The following is a 17,427-nucleotide window of genomic DNA, read 5'->3' on the forward strand; positions in this document are numbered from 1 at the left end:
CTCCTCTGTGCAGGCAGAGAGCAAGCAGATTTCTTTGGAAAAGCAACTCCAGGTCCTGCGGGAAACTGACCAGATGCTTCAAGTCTTGCAAGAGAGCTTGGGGGAGCTGGACAAACAGCTCACCACGTACCTGACTGACAGGGTAGATGCTTTCCAAGTTCCACAGGAAGCTCAGGTATTGCCATGTATTTGAGGGCTTCTGAGCTGTAAAGAGAGCTTATGTAGTTGCCTCCTCAACCATAAGAAAACCCCTCCTGCCATCCAAAACCGAGAGTCAATGGGAAAGATTGACTTACTTACAGGGCAGCATTTGGGTTTTGGAGTTCTCTTGCTTTCTGTGTGAGACTCTGGCAAAAGTCCTATATATTAAATTAAATTAAATGTATTTATTTATTTATTTGAGACAGAGTCTCACTATGTCACCCAGGCTGGAGTGCAGTGGCACGATCTTGGCTCCCTGCAACCTCTGCCTCCTGGGTTCAAGTGATTCTCCTGCCTCAGCCTCCCAAATAACTGGGACTACAAGTGTGTGCCACCAGGCCTGGCTAATTTTTTGTATTTTTAGTAGAGATGGGGTTTCGCCATATTGGCCAGGCTGGTCTTGAACTCCTGACCTCAAGTGATGTGCCTGCCTTGGCCTCCCAATAATTTTTGTATTTTTAGTAGAGACAGGGTTTTGCCATATTGGCCGGGCTAGTCTCAAACTCCTGACCTCAGGTGATCCGCCTTCCTCGGCCTCCCAAAATACTGGGATTATAGGTGTGAGCCACTGTGCCTGGCTGAAAAGTCCTGTATATTTTAAATTGTAGTTTTCTTAGCTGTGAAGTTGGGACAATTCCTTCCTTATAAATAAGTTGTGAACATTAGAAACGACAAATGCAAAGACCTTAGCATGGGCGTCACGTACAATATTCATACCATGCAGTGGGCCATATTATTATTATGCAAAAACTTATTATTATTATTATTTAGACGGATTCTCACTCTGTCACCCAGGCTGGAGTGCAGTGGCATGATCTCAGCTCACCGCAAACTCTGCCCCACGGGTTCAAGTGATTCTCCTGCCTCAGCCTCCTGAGGAGCTGGGATTACAGGCGCCTGCCACTGCACTTGGCTAATTTTTATATTTTTAGTAGAGATGGGGTTTCACCATCTTGGCCAGGCTGGTCTTGAACTCCTGACCTCGTGATCCACCCACCTTGGCCTCCCAAAGTGCTGGGATTACAGGCGTGAGCCACCGCTCCCGGACTACAAAAACTTATTAAAGCTTCTGTGGAGGTCAACATTATGTAAAATACAATATCATGTATAATACAACGATATAGAACTTTTGTATTGTCTCCTTTTATACTTAAGAAAACAAAAGGACATCCTCTCCCCTTTCCAATCTCTTTGTAGAAAATCCAAGCAGAGATCTCAGCCCACGAGCTAACCCTAGAGGAGTTGAGAAGAAATATGCGTTCTCAGCCCCCGACCTCCCCAGAGAGTAGGACTGCCAGAGGAGGAAGTCAGATGGATGTGCTACAGGTAAAGAGGGCCAGGAGCTTCCTTTCACTTTTCAACATGTTGGGAATTTTTTTTTTTTTAAAGAGAAAGAATTGATTACTTGGGCACCGTTGATATTCTTTATGATGTAAACCATGGGATGGGAGTGATGTATTGAAGGTTGCATCCCAGGACAGCAGAAACAAATTGTTGCATGGATGGAAAAATATTAAATCTGATTTTGATAATTGAGTTGAGAAACGGGAGAGTGAGCCAGATTTAGAAGTTAGCTTTGTATAGACTTTTTCTTTAATGCAGAGCCTCTGTCAGTATTGTGTGGCTGATACTGTGGGCAGGCTGAGCATGAATTGGATGCATCATTTAGTTCTTTCATGGTCGATATGACATTGACTTTCACTCTGAATTTGTGATGAAGGGCATTTTGAGTTCTAGGTTCCTGAACAATCTTTTTGAACATGAAGTTTTAATTCCAGTGAGGCCAGCTTTATCTAAATTTCTTATCCAAATCCATTACTTCTGAGATTAAGACACTGAGTGTTGTAATTTTTGATGCTGGGCTGTGCAGTTCACTTAGGCGATAGGGTATCCTCACCAAGTTTCATTAGGATTTTTTTTTTTTTTTGGTCATATTACTGAATTTTTTTTTTTTTTGGTACTTTATGGTACAAATTTTTAGTAGTATGTGTTATGCTCATGATGAGAGAGATAATCATCCTGATGGGAATTGCGTATTTTCATTTCTGCAAACAGAGGAAACTCCGAGAGGTGTCCACAAAGTTTCAGCTTTTCCAGAAGCCTGCTAACTTCGAACAGCGCATGCTGGACTGCAAGCGTGTGCTGGATGGCGTGAAAGCAGAACTTCATGTTCTGGATGTGAAGGACGTAGACCCTGATGTCATACAGACCCACCTGGACAAGTGTATGGTGAGGTTGTTGGGTGATTGGCACATGCAGTGGCTTTTTCAGCAGCTGTTATGGCTTGGTCTAGCAAGTACATGCCTATTGTGTCCAATGATCACTAGTCTAGAGTGTGCTAAACATAAGGACTGATGATGGAAAACATGTTAAAAAATAAGAAGTGTGGTCTTTCCCTCCAAAGACATTAGAAGGGATAAGAGAGATAGCAGAGGAAACTGCAATAGACATGTATATAACATGATGACAAACAAAAACCAAAGCAAAAGAAACACGTCTTAATCACCATGTGAAGTTAGGAAGGCTTCAGCAGAATGTGACTAATAAGCAAAGTTTTCAAGGATAAATTTGAGTTAGCTAGAAGAACCATACTTACAATGGATATCATAAAAATTTCATTTTCTAGGAAAATAGAAGTTCAAATAGAAATTTAAATCTTAAGATAGGAAAGAAGAAATGATATATAAGGCCTTATTACTTTTTTAGTCTTGAACTTTATAATTCAATTGAGTAGAAATTTAAAAATAAAGTAGCTAAGGGGACACAATCTTAGAATTAGTGTTCTGCTTGAGAATCACAAAACTTAAGATGAGACTCTTTAGGATAGGAGAGGTATAGGGTCAGTTCTTTGTGCTTTTCAAAACAAAGGATACCTTTTAATATATATGTGCATGTATATAAGTATTTATTTGATTATTGTGACATAATGGTAATTGGAGAAAGTGCTGTCCTTGACTTCATGGAACATAGTTCAGGGGTCTGTTACATGACAGCATCCTATGAGATGTTGAGATGATGATGTATGATGTCAAGAGAAGCTGTTTAGAATAAAGCTTTTTGGTTTCAGGTAACTAGGATGACGACAGCTCTGAATTTGACCTACAGAGCTCTGATTTCTTTTTTTATATTTAAATTTATTTTAATTTTTAATTTTTGAAGACTTTTAGGTTCAGGAAGTACGTGTGCACATTTGATACATGGATATATTGTATGATGCTGAGGTTTGGGCTTCGACTGAACCCATCACCCAAATAATAAATGTAGTACCCAATGGGTAGTTTTTCAGCTCTTGCCCCTTTCCTCCTTCCCATCTTTTGGAGTCCCAGTGTCTTTGCTTTTCATCTTTATGTGCATGTGTACCCATCGTTTAACTCCCACTTATAAGTGAGAACATGTAGTATTTGGTTTTCTGTTCCTGCATTAATTTACTTAAGATAATGGCCTTGAGCTGCATCCATGCTGCTGCAAAGGACATGATTTCATTTTTTCTGGCTGTGTAGTATTCCGTGGTGTATTTGTACCACATTTTCTTTATCCATTCCCCCATTGATGGGCACGTAGGTTGATGACATGTCTTTGCTATTGTAAGTAGTGGTGTGATAAACATGGGAGTGCATATGTCTTTTTGGTAGAACAATTATTCTCCTTTACATATATACCCAGTAATAGCATTTCTGGGTTGAATAATAATTCTGTGTTTAGTTCTTTGAGATATTTCCAAACTGCTTTCCCCAGGGGCTGAACTGATTTACAATCCTACCAACAGTGTATAGTGTTCCCTTTTCTCTCCTGCCTTGCCAGCATCTGTTGTTTTTGACTCTTTAATGATAGTCATTCTGACTGGTATGAGACAGTGTCTTATTGTGGTTTTGATTTACATCAGAAATCTGTTTACTTATAATCATATACATCTTGATATATCGAGTTTTGTATTTTTTATTATACAAATAATATATGCTAATTATGGTAGACTTAGTACCTCTGAGAAATAGGAATAAATGTTAACAATTCCAAATCCAACAGACAGCAGTAGCCGGTGTTGGCTTTTTTTAGTCATAACATGCAAGATTTTTTTAAATGTAATTTTAATTATGATAAACATTCTGTTTTTAGTCCTGATGTTTTCCCATTTTATGTAGCAAAAATATTTATATTATCAAGTACTTTCATAAACATTTAAAACATTTGTCTGAGATTTTAAAAGAATGAGCATCAACTCTATTAGTTTATTTTCTTGTCAGATTTGAAGAAGTTATTACAAGCTTGATTTCATTTGACTCGACCTTCAGACCAAATCTGAGAAAGATGATGGCCTCTGATCGCCATAGTTAGGTCTTGGCTGTCAGTCTGCGTAAGCTGTCTTCTGATATGATGCCAGTTGGCAAGTTGTCACCACAGTGTGTAATTTGTCTTTTTCTTTGTTTGTTTTAAAGAAACTGTATAAAACTTTGAGTGAAGTCAAACTTGAAGTGGAAACTGTAATTAAAACAGGAAGACATATTGTCCAGAAACAGCAAACGGACAACCCAAAAGGGATGGATGAGCAGCTGACTTCCCTGAAGGTCCTTTACAATGACCTGGGCGCACAGGTAAGGAGAGCAGTCCCACAGCTCATTCTTCTCTCTCTCTCTCTCTCTCTCTCACTCGCTGTCTCTCTCTCTCTCTTTCTCTCTCATGTATTTTTAAATTTCACTTTTTGGAAAATGCTTGTTTGAAAATTAGGAGATTCATATGTGTTTTCAATTTATTGTAGTAATTTTTGTTATATTTCTTTAAATGTACGTGCTAATATTACAGTGATTCATAGTTACACAGAAATTTATTTTTGGCTAGGCACAGTGGCTCACGCCTGTAATCCCAGCTCTTTGGGAGGCCAAGGTGGGTAATGGCTTGAGCCCAGGGGTTTGAGACTAGCCTGGGTAACATGAAGAAACCTTGTCTCTACAAAAAAATACAAACGAAAACCTCCAAAAACAAAATAAATTTAAAAAAAAAAAAAAAAGCGATGGTAGTGCATACCTATAGTCCTAGCTACCTGGGAGGCTGAGGTGGGATGGTTGCTTGAACCTGGCAGGCAGAGGTTGCAGTGAGCTGAGATCACGCCACTACACTCCAGCCTAGGCAGCAGAGTGAGACACTCTTTCAAAAAATTTTATTTTTAATATTTAATTCAAGCTGATAGTTACACTTTCAATGGCTACTGATATTCCATAAGTTATTCTAAGGAAACTACAAGTAATATATGTTCATTGTGGTAGACTTAGTACTTCAACGAAATACAAGAGAAACAATCAATGTTAATAATTCCAAATTTCAATGGATAGCAGTAGCCAGTGTTGGCTTTTTTCTAGTCATAACATGTAAGGTTTTTCTAAGTGTAATTTTAATTGTGATAAACATTCTGTTTTTAGTCCTAATGTTTTCCCATTTCATGTAGGAAAAATGGGAAATAATAGTCCCTGTAAATACTCAAGTTATTGTCCTTAGATTCCTAAATAGTCTACTGAGAAATGTTAAAACATCAGGGCTCTAGTAAATAACCAGTGGCAAGAAGTTCACATTAATCTACCAGGATTTGAAATCCTGCCAAGAAATATCTCTAATTTGGGCATTTTAGTAAATCCATGCAGGAGTTGTTGAGCATTTATTGTGAGTGACTGAATCTTTGTCCTGAAACCAGGAGAGTAAAGAATGTGTGGAAGTGTGAAACCTTAATAGGTAATATTGGAAAACCATGTTTGATGGTATTTTGGATCCTTCTTCAGTTAGGAAATATTTACTTCCAGTTGAGGTAATATTGAAGTTTCTACATAAGCCCAGAGAAAAACAGCTGAAATTTTGTTTTCAGTTGAAATCAGAATGACCGGTTTATGCTTTTTCTACGTGATTTTGATCTTACTTCCTCAAGTTTAAATTGTTGATGTGGTACATTTTGATGCATTACATGTCTGAAACGCATACCTTAGAGCTTCTTTTTGGAATTATACAGCTGGTTATTCATTAAATATTATTATATTTATTCACTGGGCATTTTATGAATGGAATGATATTGCTGGTTTTTGCACTACTTCTCCAATTGTGACTATAATTTTAGTATTAATTGATTTAATCATTTAAAGTTTCACTTAATTGAGACTTAACTCTGTGTCGGGAATTATACAGTGCGGAGAGTGTGAGGAAAAAGAGACAGTGAGGGAAAAGGAGACAGTGAGGAAAAAGATAAATTATCTCTTTGTCTAATGGAACTTAGGGTAGTGAAAGAGGAAAATATTGAGTAGTTACATGAAATGATGTTACATTATCAGTCTGAAGAGTTATGAAGAATGTACATGGTTCTTTAACAGTATAGGTAAAGAGGGATTTCACCCAGTCTTGGGTTAGGAAGGCTTCCCTGAGGAGGTGATGCGTAAGCTGAGATTCGAAGTCTGGGTAGGAGTAACCTGGGTGAAAATAGAGGAGATTTCAAGACTGATAAAACAGTATATATAAAGGCTCTAAGGCAGGAGGCAGTGTGGCACATTTATGTGGCTAGAGCAGAGAGAGCCAGTGTGGGGAACATGGTGCTAGGGAGACGGGATGAGACGAATTCTTGCCAATGTCATAGAGTTTGTGTTATAGATTTAAATCTGTGTCTTAAGCAGTTATTGCACAGTTTTTAGTAGGGAAATCACATACGCAGATATGTCTTTTAAAGGATTACTCACTGCAGTTTGGAAGAGGAATTGGAGAGAGGCTGGAGTGGATGTGAGGAGACCAGTTAGGAAATCATTGTTGTACTCTTGGTGAAAGATGGTCGTACCTTCAACTAGGATGGACAGTGGAGACGGAGTGAGGGAACTGATTTCAAACATATGTAGGAAGTGAAATCAACAGGACTTGGTGCAGAAGAAGAGAAGAAGGATGACTCCTTGGTTTCTGGCTTGATGATGTGGATAGTGTGGTCATTGAGATGGGTGCTGTAAGAAAAGATAGAGGGCCAGGAACAGTGGCTCACTTCTGTAATCCCAGCACTTTGGGAGGCTGAGGGGGCAGATCACCTGAGGTCAGGAGTTCGAGACCAGCCTGGCCAGCATGGTGGAACCCCGTCTCTACTGAAAATACAAAAATAAATAAATAAATAAAATAAAATAAAATAAAATAACTGGGTGTGGTGGCGTGTGCCTGTAACCCCAGATACTCGGGAGGCTGAGGCAAAAGAATTGCTTGAACCTAGGAGGAAGAATCGCTTGAACCTAGGAGGTAGAAGTTGCAGTGAGTCGAGATCACACCACTGCACTCCAGCCTGGGCAACAAGAGTGAAAATTCCATCAAAAAAAAAAAAAAAAAAAAAAGGAAGCATGCAGAAATCACAGGTATGTATTGGACATGTTGACTTTTTTTTTTTGGTATGTAGTCTTGCTCTATTGCCCGGGCTGGAGTGCAGTGGTGCAATCTCGGCTCACTGCAACCTCTACCTCCCAGGTTCAAGCAATTCTCCTGCCTCATCCTCTGGAGTAGCTGGGACTACAGGTGCATGCCCCCATGCCTGGCTAAATTTTGTATTTAGTAGAGATGGGGTTTCACCGTGTTGCCCAGGCTGGTCGCGAACTCCTGAGCTAAGGCAGTCCGCCCGCCCAGCCTCCCAAAGTGCTGGGATTACAGGCATGAGCCACGGCACCTGGCTGGACATGTTGATATTTTAAGTACCTTTGAGAATGTTAATTGGAAATGTCGGGTACTCACATGATTATTCAGGTCTGGAGAATATATCTGGACCGAAGAGGTGGATTTTATGAGTCATCTGCATAGAGGTGGTAATTAAAGTAATCAGGGATGATAGATTGTCTAGGAACAGGATATAGTGAAAGAAGAGGGCCCTCGACCAGGTCTTAGGAATTGTATCACTTAGTAAGAAATCTGAGGAAGATGAGCTTGCAAAACAAACTAACATAAGTAGCAAGACGTGGTAGGCACACAGGCGAGTGCTAGGTCTGGGAAGCCAGGGGATCAGTTGCCACTGGGGTCAGTATTGAACTTAGTAAGGGCAATGTCTGAGGAGTGATGGAGGTAGAAGCCAGAATGGCATGGCTCAATCCAAAGATTGTACCACCCCGGCCTTGGCCTTAACCTGTTTTTTTTTTTTTTTTTTTTTTTTTTTTGAGATGGAATCTCACTCTGTTGCCAGACTGGAGTGCAGTGGCACAATCTCGGCTCACTGCAACCTCTGACTCCCTGGTTCAAGCAGTACTACTGCCTCAGCCTTCTGAGTACCTGCGATTATAGGCATGCGCTCCCACATTTGGATAATTTTTGTATTTTTAGTAGAGACAGGGTTTCACCATGTTGGTCAGGCTGGTCTCGAACTCCTGACATTGTGATCTGCTTGCCTTGGCCTCCCAAAATGCTGGAATTACAGGCATGATCTACTGCGCCTTGCCGGTCTTAACCTCGTTAAGTTTCGTTTTCGTTATCCATAAAGTAGAAAGAGGTTTTGTGATTTTTTATTGCATACATGTGTAAGATTCCTTAGCACAACACAGAAGCTGCGTTAAGAGCTTGGTGAATGTTAGTTAAGTTCATTTGCTTTCTGTCAACAACAGTAAGAGCGAAATGTTAATAAGGTTTAGGATGCATAGTAATGTACTGTATTTTAAGTTTATTTGGTTAATTATAAAACATATCATTGTGAAAATGGTGCCATTTTCCCCTCAGATTGCTATAATACAGTATTTTTTAAACAAACTCCTTTGTGGAGAGGATTCTAAGATATCGTGTGTTCAAAATTATAATAGATACTATTTAGTGATTTTTAACTTTGTTTCAGCCCTTTTTATATGTGTTTTTCTCACTTAATATTCATAGCAGTCTTTCTTTTCTTTTCTTTTTTTTTTTGAGATGGGGTCTTGCTCTATTGCCCAGGCTGGAGTGCAGTGGCAGGATCACGCCTCACTGCAGCCCCAGCCTCCAGGGCTCAAGCGATTCTCCCATCTCAGCCTCCTGAGTAGCTGGAACCACAGGCACATGCACCACCACACTAGATAATTTTTTGTATTTTTTATAGAGACAAGGTCTTGTCATGTTTCCCAGGCTAGTCTCAAACTCTTGGACTCAAGAGATTTGCCTGCCTGGGCCTCCCTAAGTGCTGGGATTATAGGCATGAGCCACTGCGCCCATCCTCATACCAATATTTTGAGGGCTACATCTCTACAAATGTCACTTAGGAAATTAATGATAGAGCTAAGATGAAAACCCAGGATTGCCTGGCCCTTAACTACTACAGTATATTGCCTCCTTGCAGAAATGCAAGCTTAGAGGATTCTAAGGTGCTACAGACAAAGGTTATGTATGTCTTGGGGGTTATATATGAATCAGTTTGCATCTTTAGTTAATATCCTGATTCATTCCCGTTTATGTTCGTTCTCATCTCACGCTCAGTCTCGCCCTGTCTCTCTCTCCGTCTCAGGTGACAGAAGGAAAACAGGATCTGGAAAGAGCATCACAGTTGGCCCGGAAAATGAAGAAAGAGGCTGCTTCTCTCTCTGAGTGGCTTTCTGCCACTGAAGCTGAATTGGTGCAGAAGTCCACTTCAGAAGGTCTGCTTGGTGACTTGGATACAGAAATTTCCTGGGCTAAAGTAAGTTGCAGTTCCGATGAAACACCAGCATGATGCCAGTGTAACATGACATTTGTTCTGGGCGATCTGGGTGGATGCCATGACCCTCCATTTCATATTAAGTCTAGCATTTTCTTTTTTTGCGTTGTTTATCCACTTCTCTGTCCTAAGAAAACATATTTTTAAAACAATGATTATATTTTATTTTGTTTATAATTTCTACTTTTAGATTAAGGGGTACATGTATAGGTCTGTTACATGGATATATTGTGTGATGCTGAGGTTTGGGGTATGAATGATCCCATCACCCAGGTAGTGAGCATAGTACCCACTAGGTAGTTTTTCAGCTGATGCCTCCCTCTGTTTCTCTCCCCTCTGCTAGTCCCCATTGTCTATCGTTCCCATCTTTATGGCCATGCATACCCAATGTTTAGCTCCCACTTGTAAGTGAGAACATGTGGCATTTGATTTTCCATTCCTGCATTAGGATACTTAGGATAATGGCCTCCAGCTGCATCCATGTTGCTGCAGAGGAAATTTCATTCTTTTTTATGGCTATATAGTATTCCATGGTGTATATGTACCACATTTTCTTTATTCAGTCTACCACTGATGGGCACCTAGTTTGATGACATGTCTTTGCTGTTGTGAATAGTGCTGATGAACATATGAGTGCATGTATCTTTTTGGTAGAACAATTATTTTCCTTTGCATATATACCCAGTAATCAGATTTCTGGGTCAGTAATCAGAACTCTGTTTGCAAAGCTTTTGGAGAAATTTCTAAACTGCTTTCCACAGAGGTTGAACTAATATATATTCCCGCCAGCATATAAAAGTGTTCCTTTTTCTCTGCAACCTTGCCAACATCTGTTATTTTTTGACTTTTTAATAATAGCCATTCTGAATGGTGTGAGATGGTATCTCATTATGGTTTCAATTTGCATTTCTCTAATGTTAGTGATGTTGCGCATTTTTTTCATGTGTTGTGGGCTGCTGGTATGTCTTTAGTGAAGTGTCTATTCATTTTCTTTGCCCATTTTTTAATGGAATTATTTGTAAAACAGCTCATTTAATAAGATATTTTTATCTTGATTCCAAAGGCATTACATTCATGGATCATCGAGGACTTTATAGGTATTATGTTAATATAGTACTTAAAAGCCTAATTCACCACCTTCAAAATCAATGACACATATTTACAGAGTATTTACAAAGAATTGTGCTGACTTTAATTCTTCTTCAATAACATTTTAAAACAAATAACTAACCTTTCTATTGCAAACTTACAGATGTAAAGAACATAGGAATAGAATTTTTTAAAATCAATACATGAGTTTTCTTTAGCTGTATACTTTGAAATCACAGAGATTAGAAAGTTGATTTGCTGGTTCTGGCTTCTGCAGTAGGCAAATTATTTGCAGTAGACAAAGAATTGAATGGAACATGAGTGGCTCTTTTAACAAGGCATTCTGTTTTCCTAACTCTTTCCTGAGAAAGAAGCAAGTATACTAGTGGGAAGTGGTGATTATAAAGATCAATCCTGTGATCATTTATAATCAATCAATACTGATGTTGATATAAAGCCACAAGTATCAGTTTCACATCCTCTACAGCTCTACACATGTTTGCTGTGGGCCTTGAGGAGAAGGCGCTGAGAGGTTGTGGGATGACACAACTCTTACTTACTTTGAATGCTCTATGGAGATGACAGCTGGGAGAAAGTTAAGATAGTAGACACTGGAAAGACTATTCTCAGTTTAGAAAAAAGCTCATGAACAGCGTGATCATGCCATGAGCTGTGTGAGTGTGACGGAAGTGAAGAAAGGAATGTATGATGGAAATGAACATTGCAAGTCATCAGTGTGTTGTGGATGAATGCAAAACAAAAACACCAAACTTTATTTTTGTTAAATTCAAGTTTTTCAAGGAAATATTATCTTCCTCGTGCAGTACACTTTGAAAATCATTACATTTTTATTAGTAACATAAGTAATAGAAGTTATTTGAATGAAATTTGCCTAGTGTAATACAACAAAAAAGGAGCAAAAATCACCTATAATTAAATAATACTGTTTTTTTTTTCATTTTTGGGGGCACATATCGATGTGCACATGCAAAAGCATGTATTTAAAAATAAATTTTGTTGTAACTAGCATTTATTGACCTTCTTTTAAAAACTTACATCTTTAACATTTTTCTTTACCTATACTTGTTTTTGTATAGCATACTAGAGATATGTGTAGTATTTCACTCTTAATGTTTTTATTCTCTCATTTCTCTATTTATGTCCATTTAAATTATTACCATTTTCTCTGTTATAGATACTGCTGTGATGAATATACTAAACCATAGCATGCATTCATAATTATTTCCTGAGGATAAATTCTTAACCCTAAAATTATTGGTCAAGGGACAGGAATATATCCATTTTTAAGTCTGATATAAATTATGCAATTGTCCTTCAGAAATCGTGCACCCACCACATGAGAATGAGAATTTCTACTTGACATCATGTCTTGGTTATTTAATTAGAACATTTTTTCACTAGTTTATAAGTCTTCTATAGCTCCTTTAAAAATACTGCTTTTTCCTCTAATTCTGACCATTTTTTTAAAATCACCAAATTGGTCTTTTAATTTGAAACTTTTTATCTGTTCTGATTATCAATGCTTAGTGAGTTGTGTTTGACTGCAAAAAAATTGTTTTATTACTATAGCTTCCTTTTTTGTTTTTTTAAGCTTTTTTCTTTGGAAAAAAAGTAAGCCCTTGTGAATATTTTTTAATCAACAAAATCCATCTTTTTCTTCATTATTTCTGCCTTTAATGCTTAGAAAGACCACCTCTACTCCAGGTGCATTTAATTATTTACTTATTTTTTTTCACTAGCTCTTTTTTTTTTTTTTTTTTAATTGTTATACTTTAAGTTCTGGGATACATGTGCGTAACATGCAGGTTTGTTACATAGGTATACATGTGCCATGGTCGTTTGCTGCACTCATCAACCTGTCATCTACATTAGGTATTTCTCCTAATGGTATCCCTCCCCTAACCCCCCACCCCCTGACAGGCCCCAGTGTGTGACGTTCACCTCCCTGTGTCCATGTGTTGTCATTGTTCAACTCCCACTTATGAGTGAGAACATGTGGTGTTTGGTTTTCTGTTCCTGTGTTAGTTTGCTGAGAATGATGGTTTCCAACTTCATCCAGGTCCCTGCAAAGGACATGAACTCACATTTTTAATGGCTACATAATGGCTACATAGTATCCTGTGGTATATATGTGCCACATTTTCTTTATCCAGTCTAACATTGATGGGCATTTGTGTTGGTTCCAAGTCTTTGCTATTGTGAGTAATGCTGCAATAAACATACGTGTGCATGTCCTTAGAGTAGAATGATTTATAATCCTTCGGGTATATACCCAGTAATGGGATTTCTGGGTCAAGTGGTATTTCTGGTTCTAGATCCTTGAGGGATCACCACACTGTCTCCCACAATGGTTGAACTAATTTACACTTCCACCAACAGTGTAAAAGCATTCCTATTTCTCCACATCCTCTCCAGCATCTGTTGTTTCCTGACTTTTTAATGACCACCATTCTACCTGGCATGAGATGGTATCTCATTGTGGTTTTGATTTGCACTTCTCTAATGACCAGTGATGATGAGCTTTTTTTCATACGTTTGTTGGCCACATAAATGTCTTCTTTTCAGAAGTGCCTGTTCATATCCTTCACCTACTTTTTGATGGGGTTGTTTGTTTTTTTCTTGTAAATTTGTTGAAGTTCCTCGTACATTCTGGATTTTAGCCGTTTGTCAGATGGGTAGATTGCGAAAATGTTCTCCCATTCTCTAGGTTGCCTGTTCACTATGATGGTACTTTCTTTTGCTCTGCAAAAGCTCTTTAGTTTATAGATCTTATTTGTCAATTTTGGCTTTTGTTGCCTTTGCTTTTGGTGTTTTAATCATGAAGTCTTTGCCCATGCCAGTGTCCTGAATGGTGTTGCCATTTAAGTCTTTAATCCATCTTGAGTTAATTTTTGTATAAGGTGTAAGGAAGGGGTCCAGTTTCAGTTTTCTCCTTATGGCCAGCCTGTTTTCCTAAAGCCGTTTATTAAGCAGGGAATCCTTTCCCCATTGCTTATTTTTGTCAGGTTTGTCAAAGATCAGTGAGTTATAGATGTGTGGTGTTATTTCTGAGGCTTCTGTTCTGTTCCATTGGTCTATATATCTGTTTTGTTACCGGTACCATGCTGTTTTGGTTACTGTAGCCTGATAGTGTAGTTTGAAGTCAGGTAGCATGATGCCTCCAGCTTTGTTCTTTTTGCTTAGAATTGTCTTGGCTATATGGGCTCTTTTTAGTTCCATATGAAATTTAAAGTAGTTGGTTTCTAATTCTGCGAAGACATTCGATGGTAGCTTGATGAGAATAGCGTTGAATCTAAAAATTACTTTGGGCAGTATGGCCATTTTCACGATATTGATTCTTCCTATCCATTAGCATGGAATGTTTTTCCATTTGTTTGTGTCCTCTCTTATTTCTTTGAGCAGTGGTTTGTAGTTCTCCTTGAAGAGGTCCTTCACATCCCTTGTAAGTTGGATTCCTAGCTATATAATTCTCTTTGTATCAATTGTGAATGGGAGTTCACTCATGATTTGGCTTCCTGTTTATCTATTATTGGTATATAGGAATGCTTGTGATTTTTGCACATTGATTTTGTATCCTGAGACTTTGCTGAAATTGGTTATCAACTTAAGGAATTTTTTGGGCTGAGACAGTGGGGTTTTCTAAATATACAATCATGTCATCTGCAAACCAAGACAATTTGACTTTTTCTCTTCCTGTTTGAATACCCTTTATTTCTTTCCCTTGCCTGATTGCCCTGGCGAGAACTTCCAATACTGTGTAAATAGGAGTGGTGAGAGAGGGCATCTTTGTCTTGTGCCGGTTTTCAAAAGGAATGCTTTCAGCTTTTGCCCATTCAATATGATATTGGCTGTGGGTTTGTCATAAATAGCTCTTATTATTTAGAGATATGTTCAATCAATACCTAGTTTACTGAGTGTTTTTTAGCATTAAGGGGTGTTGAATTTTATTGAAGGCCTTTTCTGCATCTATTGAGATAATCATGTGGTTTGTGTCATTGGTTCTGCTTATGTGATGGATTACATTTATTGATTTGCATGTGGATTATGTTTATTGATTTGCATTGAACTAGCCTTGCATACCAGAGATGAAGCCGAATTGATCGTGGTGGATATGCTTTTTGATATGCTGCTGGATTTGGTTTGCCAGTACGTTATTGAGGATTATTGCATTGATGTTCATCAGGGATACTGGCCTGAAATTTTCTGTTTTTCTGTGTTGTCTCTGCCAGGTTTTGGTATCAAGATGATGCTGGCCTCATAAAATGAGTCAGGGAGGAGTCCCTCTTTTTCTATTGTTTGGAATAGTTTCAGAAGGAATGGTACCAGCTCCTCTTAGTACCTCTGGTAGAATTCAGATGTGAATCCATCTGATCCTGGGCTTTTGTTGGTTGGTAGGCTATTAGTTACTGCCTCAATTTCAGAACTTGTTGTTCGTCTATTCAAGGATTCAAATTCTTCCTGGTTTACTCTTGTGAGGCTGTATGTGTCCAGGAATTTATCCATTTCTTCTACATTTTCTAGTTCATTTCTATAGAGGTGCTTATAGAATTCTGTGATGGTAGTTTTTATTTCTGTGGGATCATAAGTGATATCCCCTTTATCTTTTTTTTTGTGTGTGTCTATTTGATTCTTCTCTCTTTTCTTTTTTATTAGTTTGGCTAATGGCTTATCTATTTTGTTAATCTTTTCAAAAAACCAGCTCCTGGGTTCATTGATTTTTTTTGAAGGGTTTTTTTGTGTCTCTATCTCCTTCAGTTCTGCCCTGCTCTTACTTATTTGTCTTCTGCTAGCTTTTGAATTTGTTTGCTCTTGCTTCTCTACTTCTTTTAATTGTGATATTAGGGTGTTGATTTTAGATCTTTCTAGCTTTCTCCTGTGGGCAGTTAGTGCTATAAATTTCCCTCTAAACACTGCTTTAGCTGTGTCCCAGAGATTCTGTTATGTTGTGTCTTTGTTCCCATTGGTTTCAAGGAACTTATTTATTTTTGTCTTAATCTTGTTATTTACCCAGAAGTTATTCAGGAGCAGGTTGTGCAGTTTCCATGCAGTTGTGCAGTTTTGAATGAGTTTCTTGATCCTGAGTTCTAATTTGATTGTGCTGTGGTCTGAGAGACTGTTTGTGATGATTTCTGTTCTTTTGCATTTGCTGAGGAGTGTTTTACTTCCAATTATGTGGTCAATTTTAGGATAAGTGTGATGTGGTTCTGAGAAGAATGTATATTCTGTTGATTTGGGGTGGAGAGTTCTGTAGATGTCTATTAGGTCCACTTGGTCCAGAGCTGAGTTCAAATCCTGAATATCCTTTTTAATTTCCTGTCTCACTGATCTATCTAATAGTGACAGTTGAGTGTTAAAGTCTCCCCCTATTATTGTGTGGAAGTCTAAGTCTCTTTGTAGGTCTCTAAGAACTTGCTTTATGAATCTGGGTGCTCCTGTATTGGGTGCATATATATTTAGGATGGCTCTTCTTGTTGCACTGATCCCTTTACCATTATGTACTGCCCTTCTTTGTCTTTTTTGATCTTTGTTGGTTTAAAGTCTGTTTTATTAGAGACTAGGATTGCAAGCCCTGCATTTTTTTTTTTTTTCTTTCCATTTGTTTGGTAAATATTCCTCCATCCCTTTATTTTGAGCCTATGTGTATCTTTGCACAAGAGATGGGTCTCCTGAATACAGCACACTGATGGGTCTTGGCTCTTTACCAGTTTGCCCCTCTGTGTCTTTTAATTGGGGCATTTAGCCCATTTACATTTAAGGTTAATATTGTTATGTATGAATTTGATCCTGTCATTATGATGTTAGCTGGTTATTTTGCCCATTAGTTGATGCAGTTTCTTCATAGTGTCCATGGTCTTTACATTTTGGTATGTTTTTGCAGTGGCTGGTACATGTTTTTCATTTCCGTATTTAGCGCTTCCTTCAGGAGTTCTTATGAGGCAGGCCTGGTGGTGACAAAATATTTCAGCATTTGCTTGTCTGTAAAGGATTTTATTTCTCCTTTGCTTATGAAGCTTAGTTCAGCTGGATATGAAATTCTGGGTTGAAAATTCTTTTCTTTAAGAATGTTGAATGTTGGCCCCCATTCTCTTCTGGCTTGTAGGTTTTCTGCAAAGACATCTGCTGCGATTTTGATGGGCTTCTCTTTGTGAGTAACCTGACCTTTCTCTCTGGCTGCCCTTAACATTTTTTCCTTCATTTCAACTTTGGTAAGTCTGATGATTGTGTATCTTGGAGTTGTTCCTCTCAAGGAGTATCTTTGTGATGTTCTCTGTATTTCCTGAAGTTGATTGTTGGCCTATCTTGCTAGGTTGGGGAAGTTCTCCTGGATAATATCTTGAAGTGTGTTTTCCAACTTGGTTCCATTCTCCTTGTCACTTTTGGGTACACCAATCAAATGTAGGTTTGGTCTTTTCACATAGTCTCATATTTTTTGGAGGCTTCGTTTGTTCATTTTCATTCTTTTTTCTCTAATCTTATCTTCACAC

The 17,427-nt window shown here is 38.3% G+C and overlaps 1 protein-coding gene across 9 annotated transcripts in view; it reads left to right on the top strand.

Annotated features, from left to right (window-relative positions):
- The window catches only part of UTRN (utrophin), a 576,786-nt gene that overhangs the window by 199,844 nt on the left and 359,515 nt on the right, over positions 1-17,427 (top strand). For all 9 annotated transcript variants that reach the window (XM_015137213.3, XM_077999492.1, XM_015137214.3 and 6 more), the window contains 5 exons: positions 14-175; positions 1,399-1,527; positions 2,257-2,430; positions 4,635-4,790; positions 9,644-9,814. In XM_015137213.3, the coding sequence (XP_014992699.3) occupies positions 14-175; positions 1,399-1,527; positions 2,257-2,430; positions 4,635-4,790; positions 9,644-9,814 (792 nt within the window). The remainder of the gene's footprint in view (positions 1-13; positions 176-1,398; positions 1,528-2,256; positions 2,431-4,634; positions 4,791-9,643; positions 9,815-17,427) is intronic.

This window comes from Macaca mulatta, chromosome 4, assembly GCF_049350105.2.
Source record: "Macaca mulatta isolate MMU2019108-1 chromosome 4, T2T-MMU8v2.0, whole genome shotgun sequence".
In the NCBI taxonomy this organism is placed as follows: Eukaryota; Metazoa; Chordata; class Mammalia; order Primates; family Cercopithecidae; genus Macaca; species Macaca mulatta.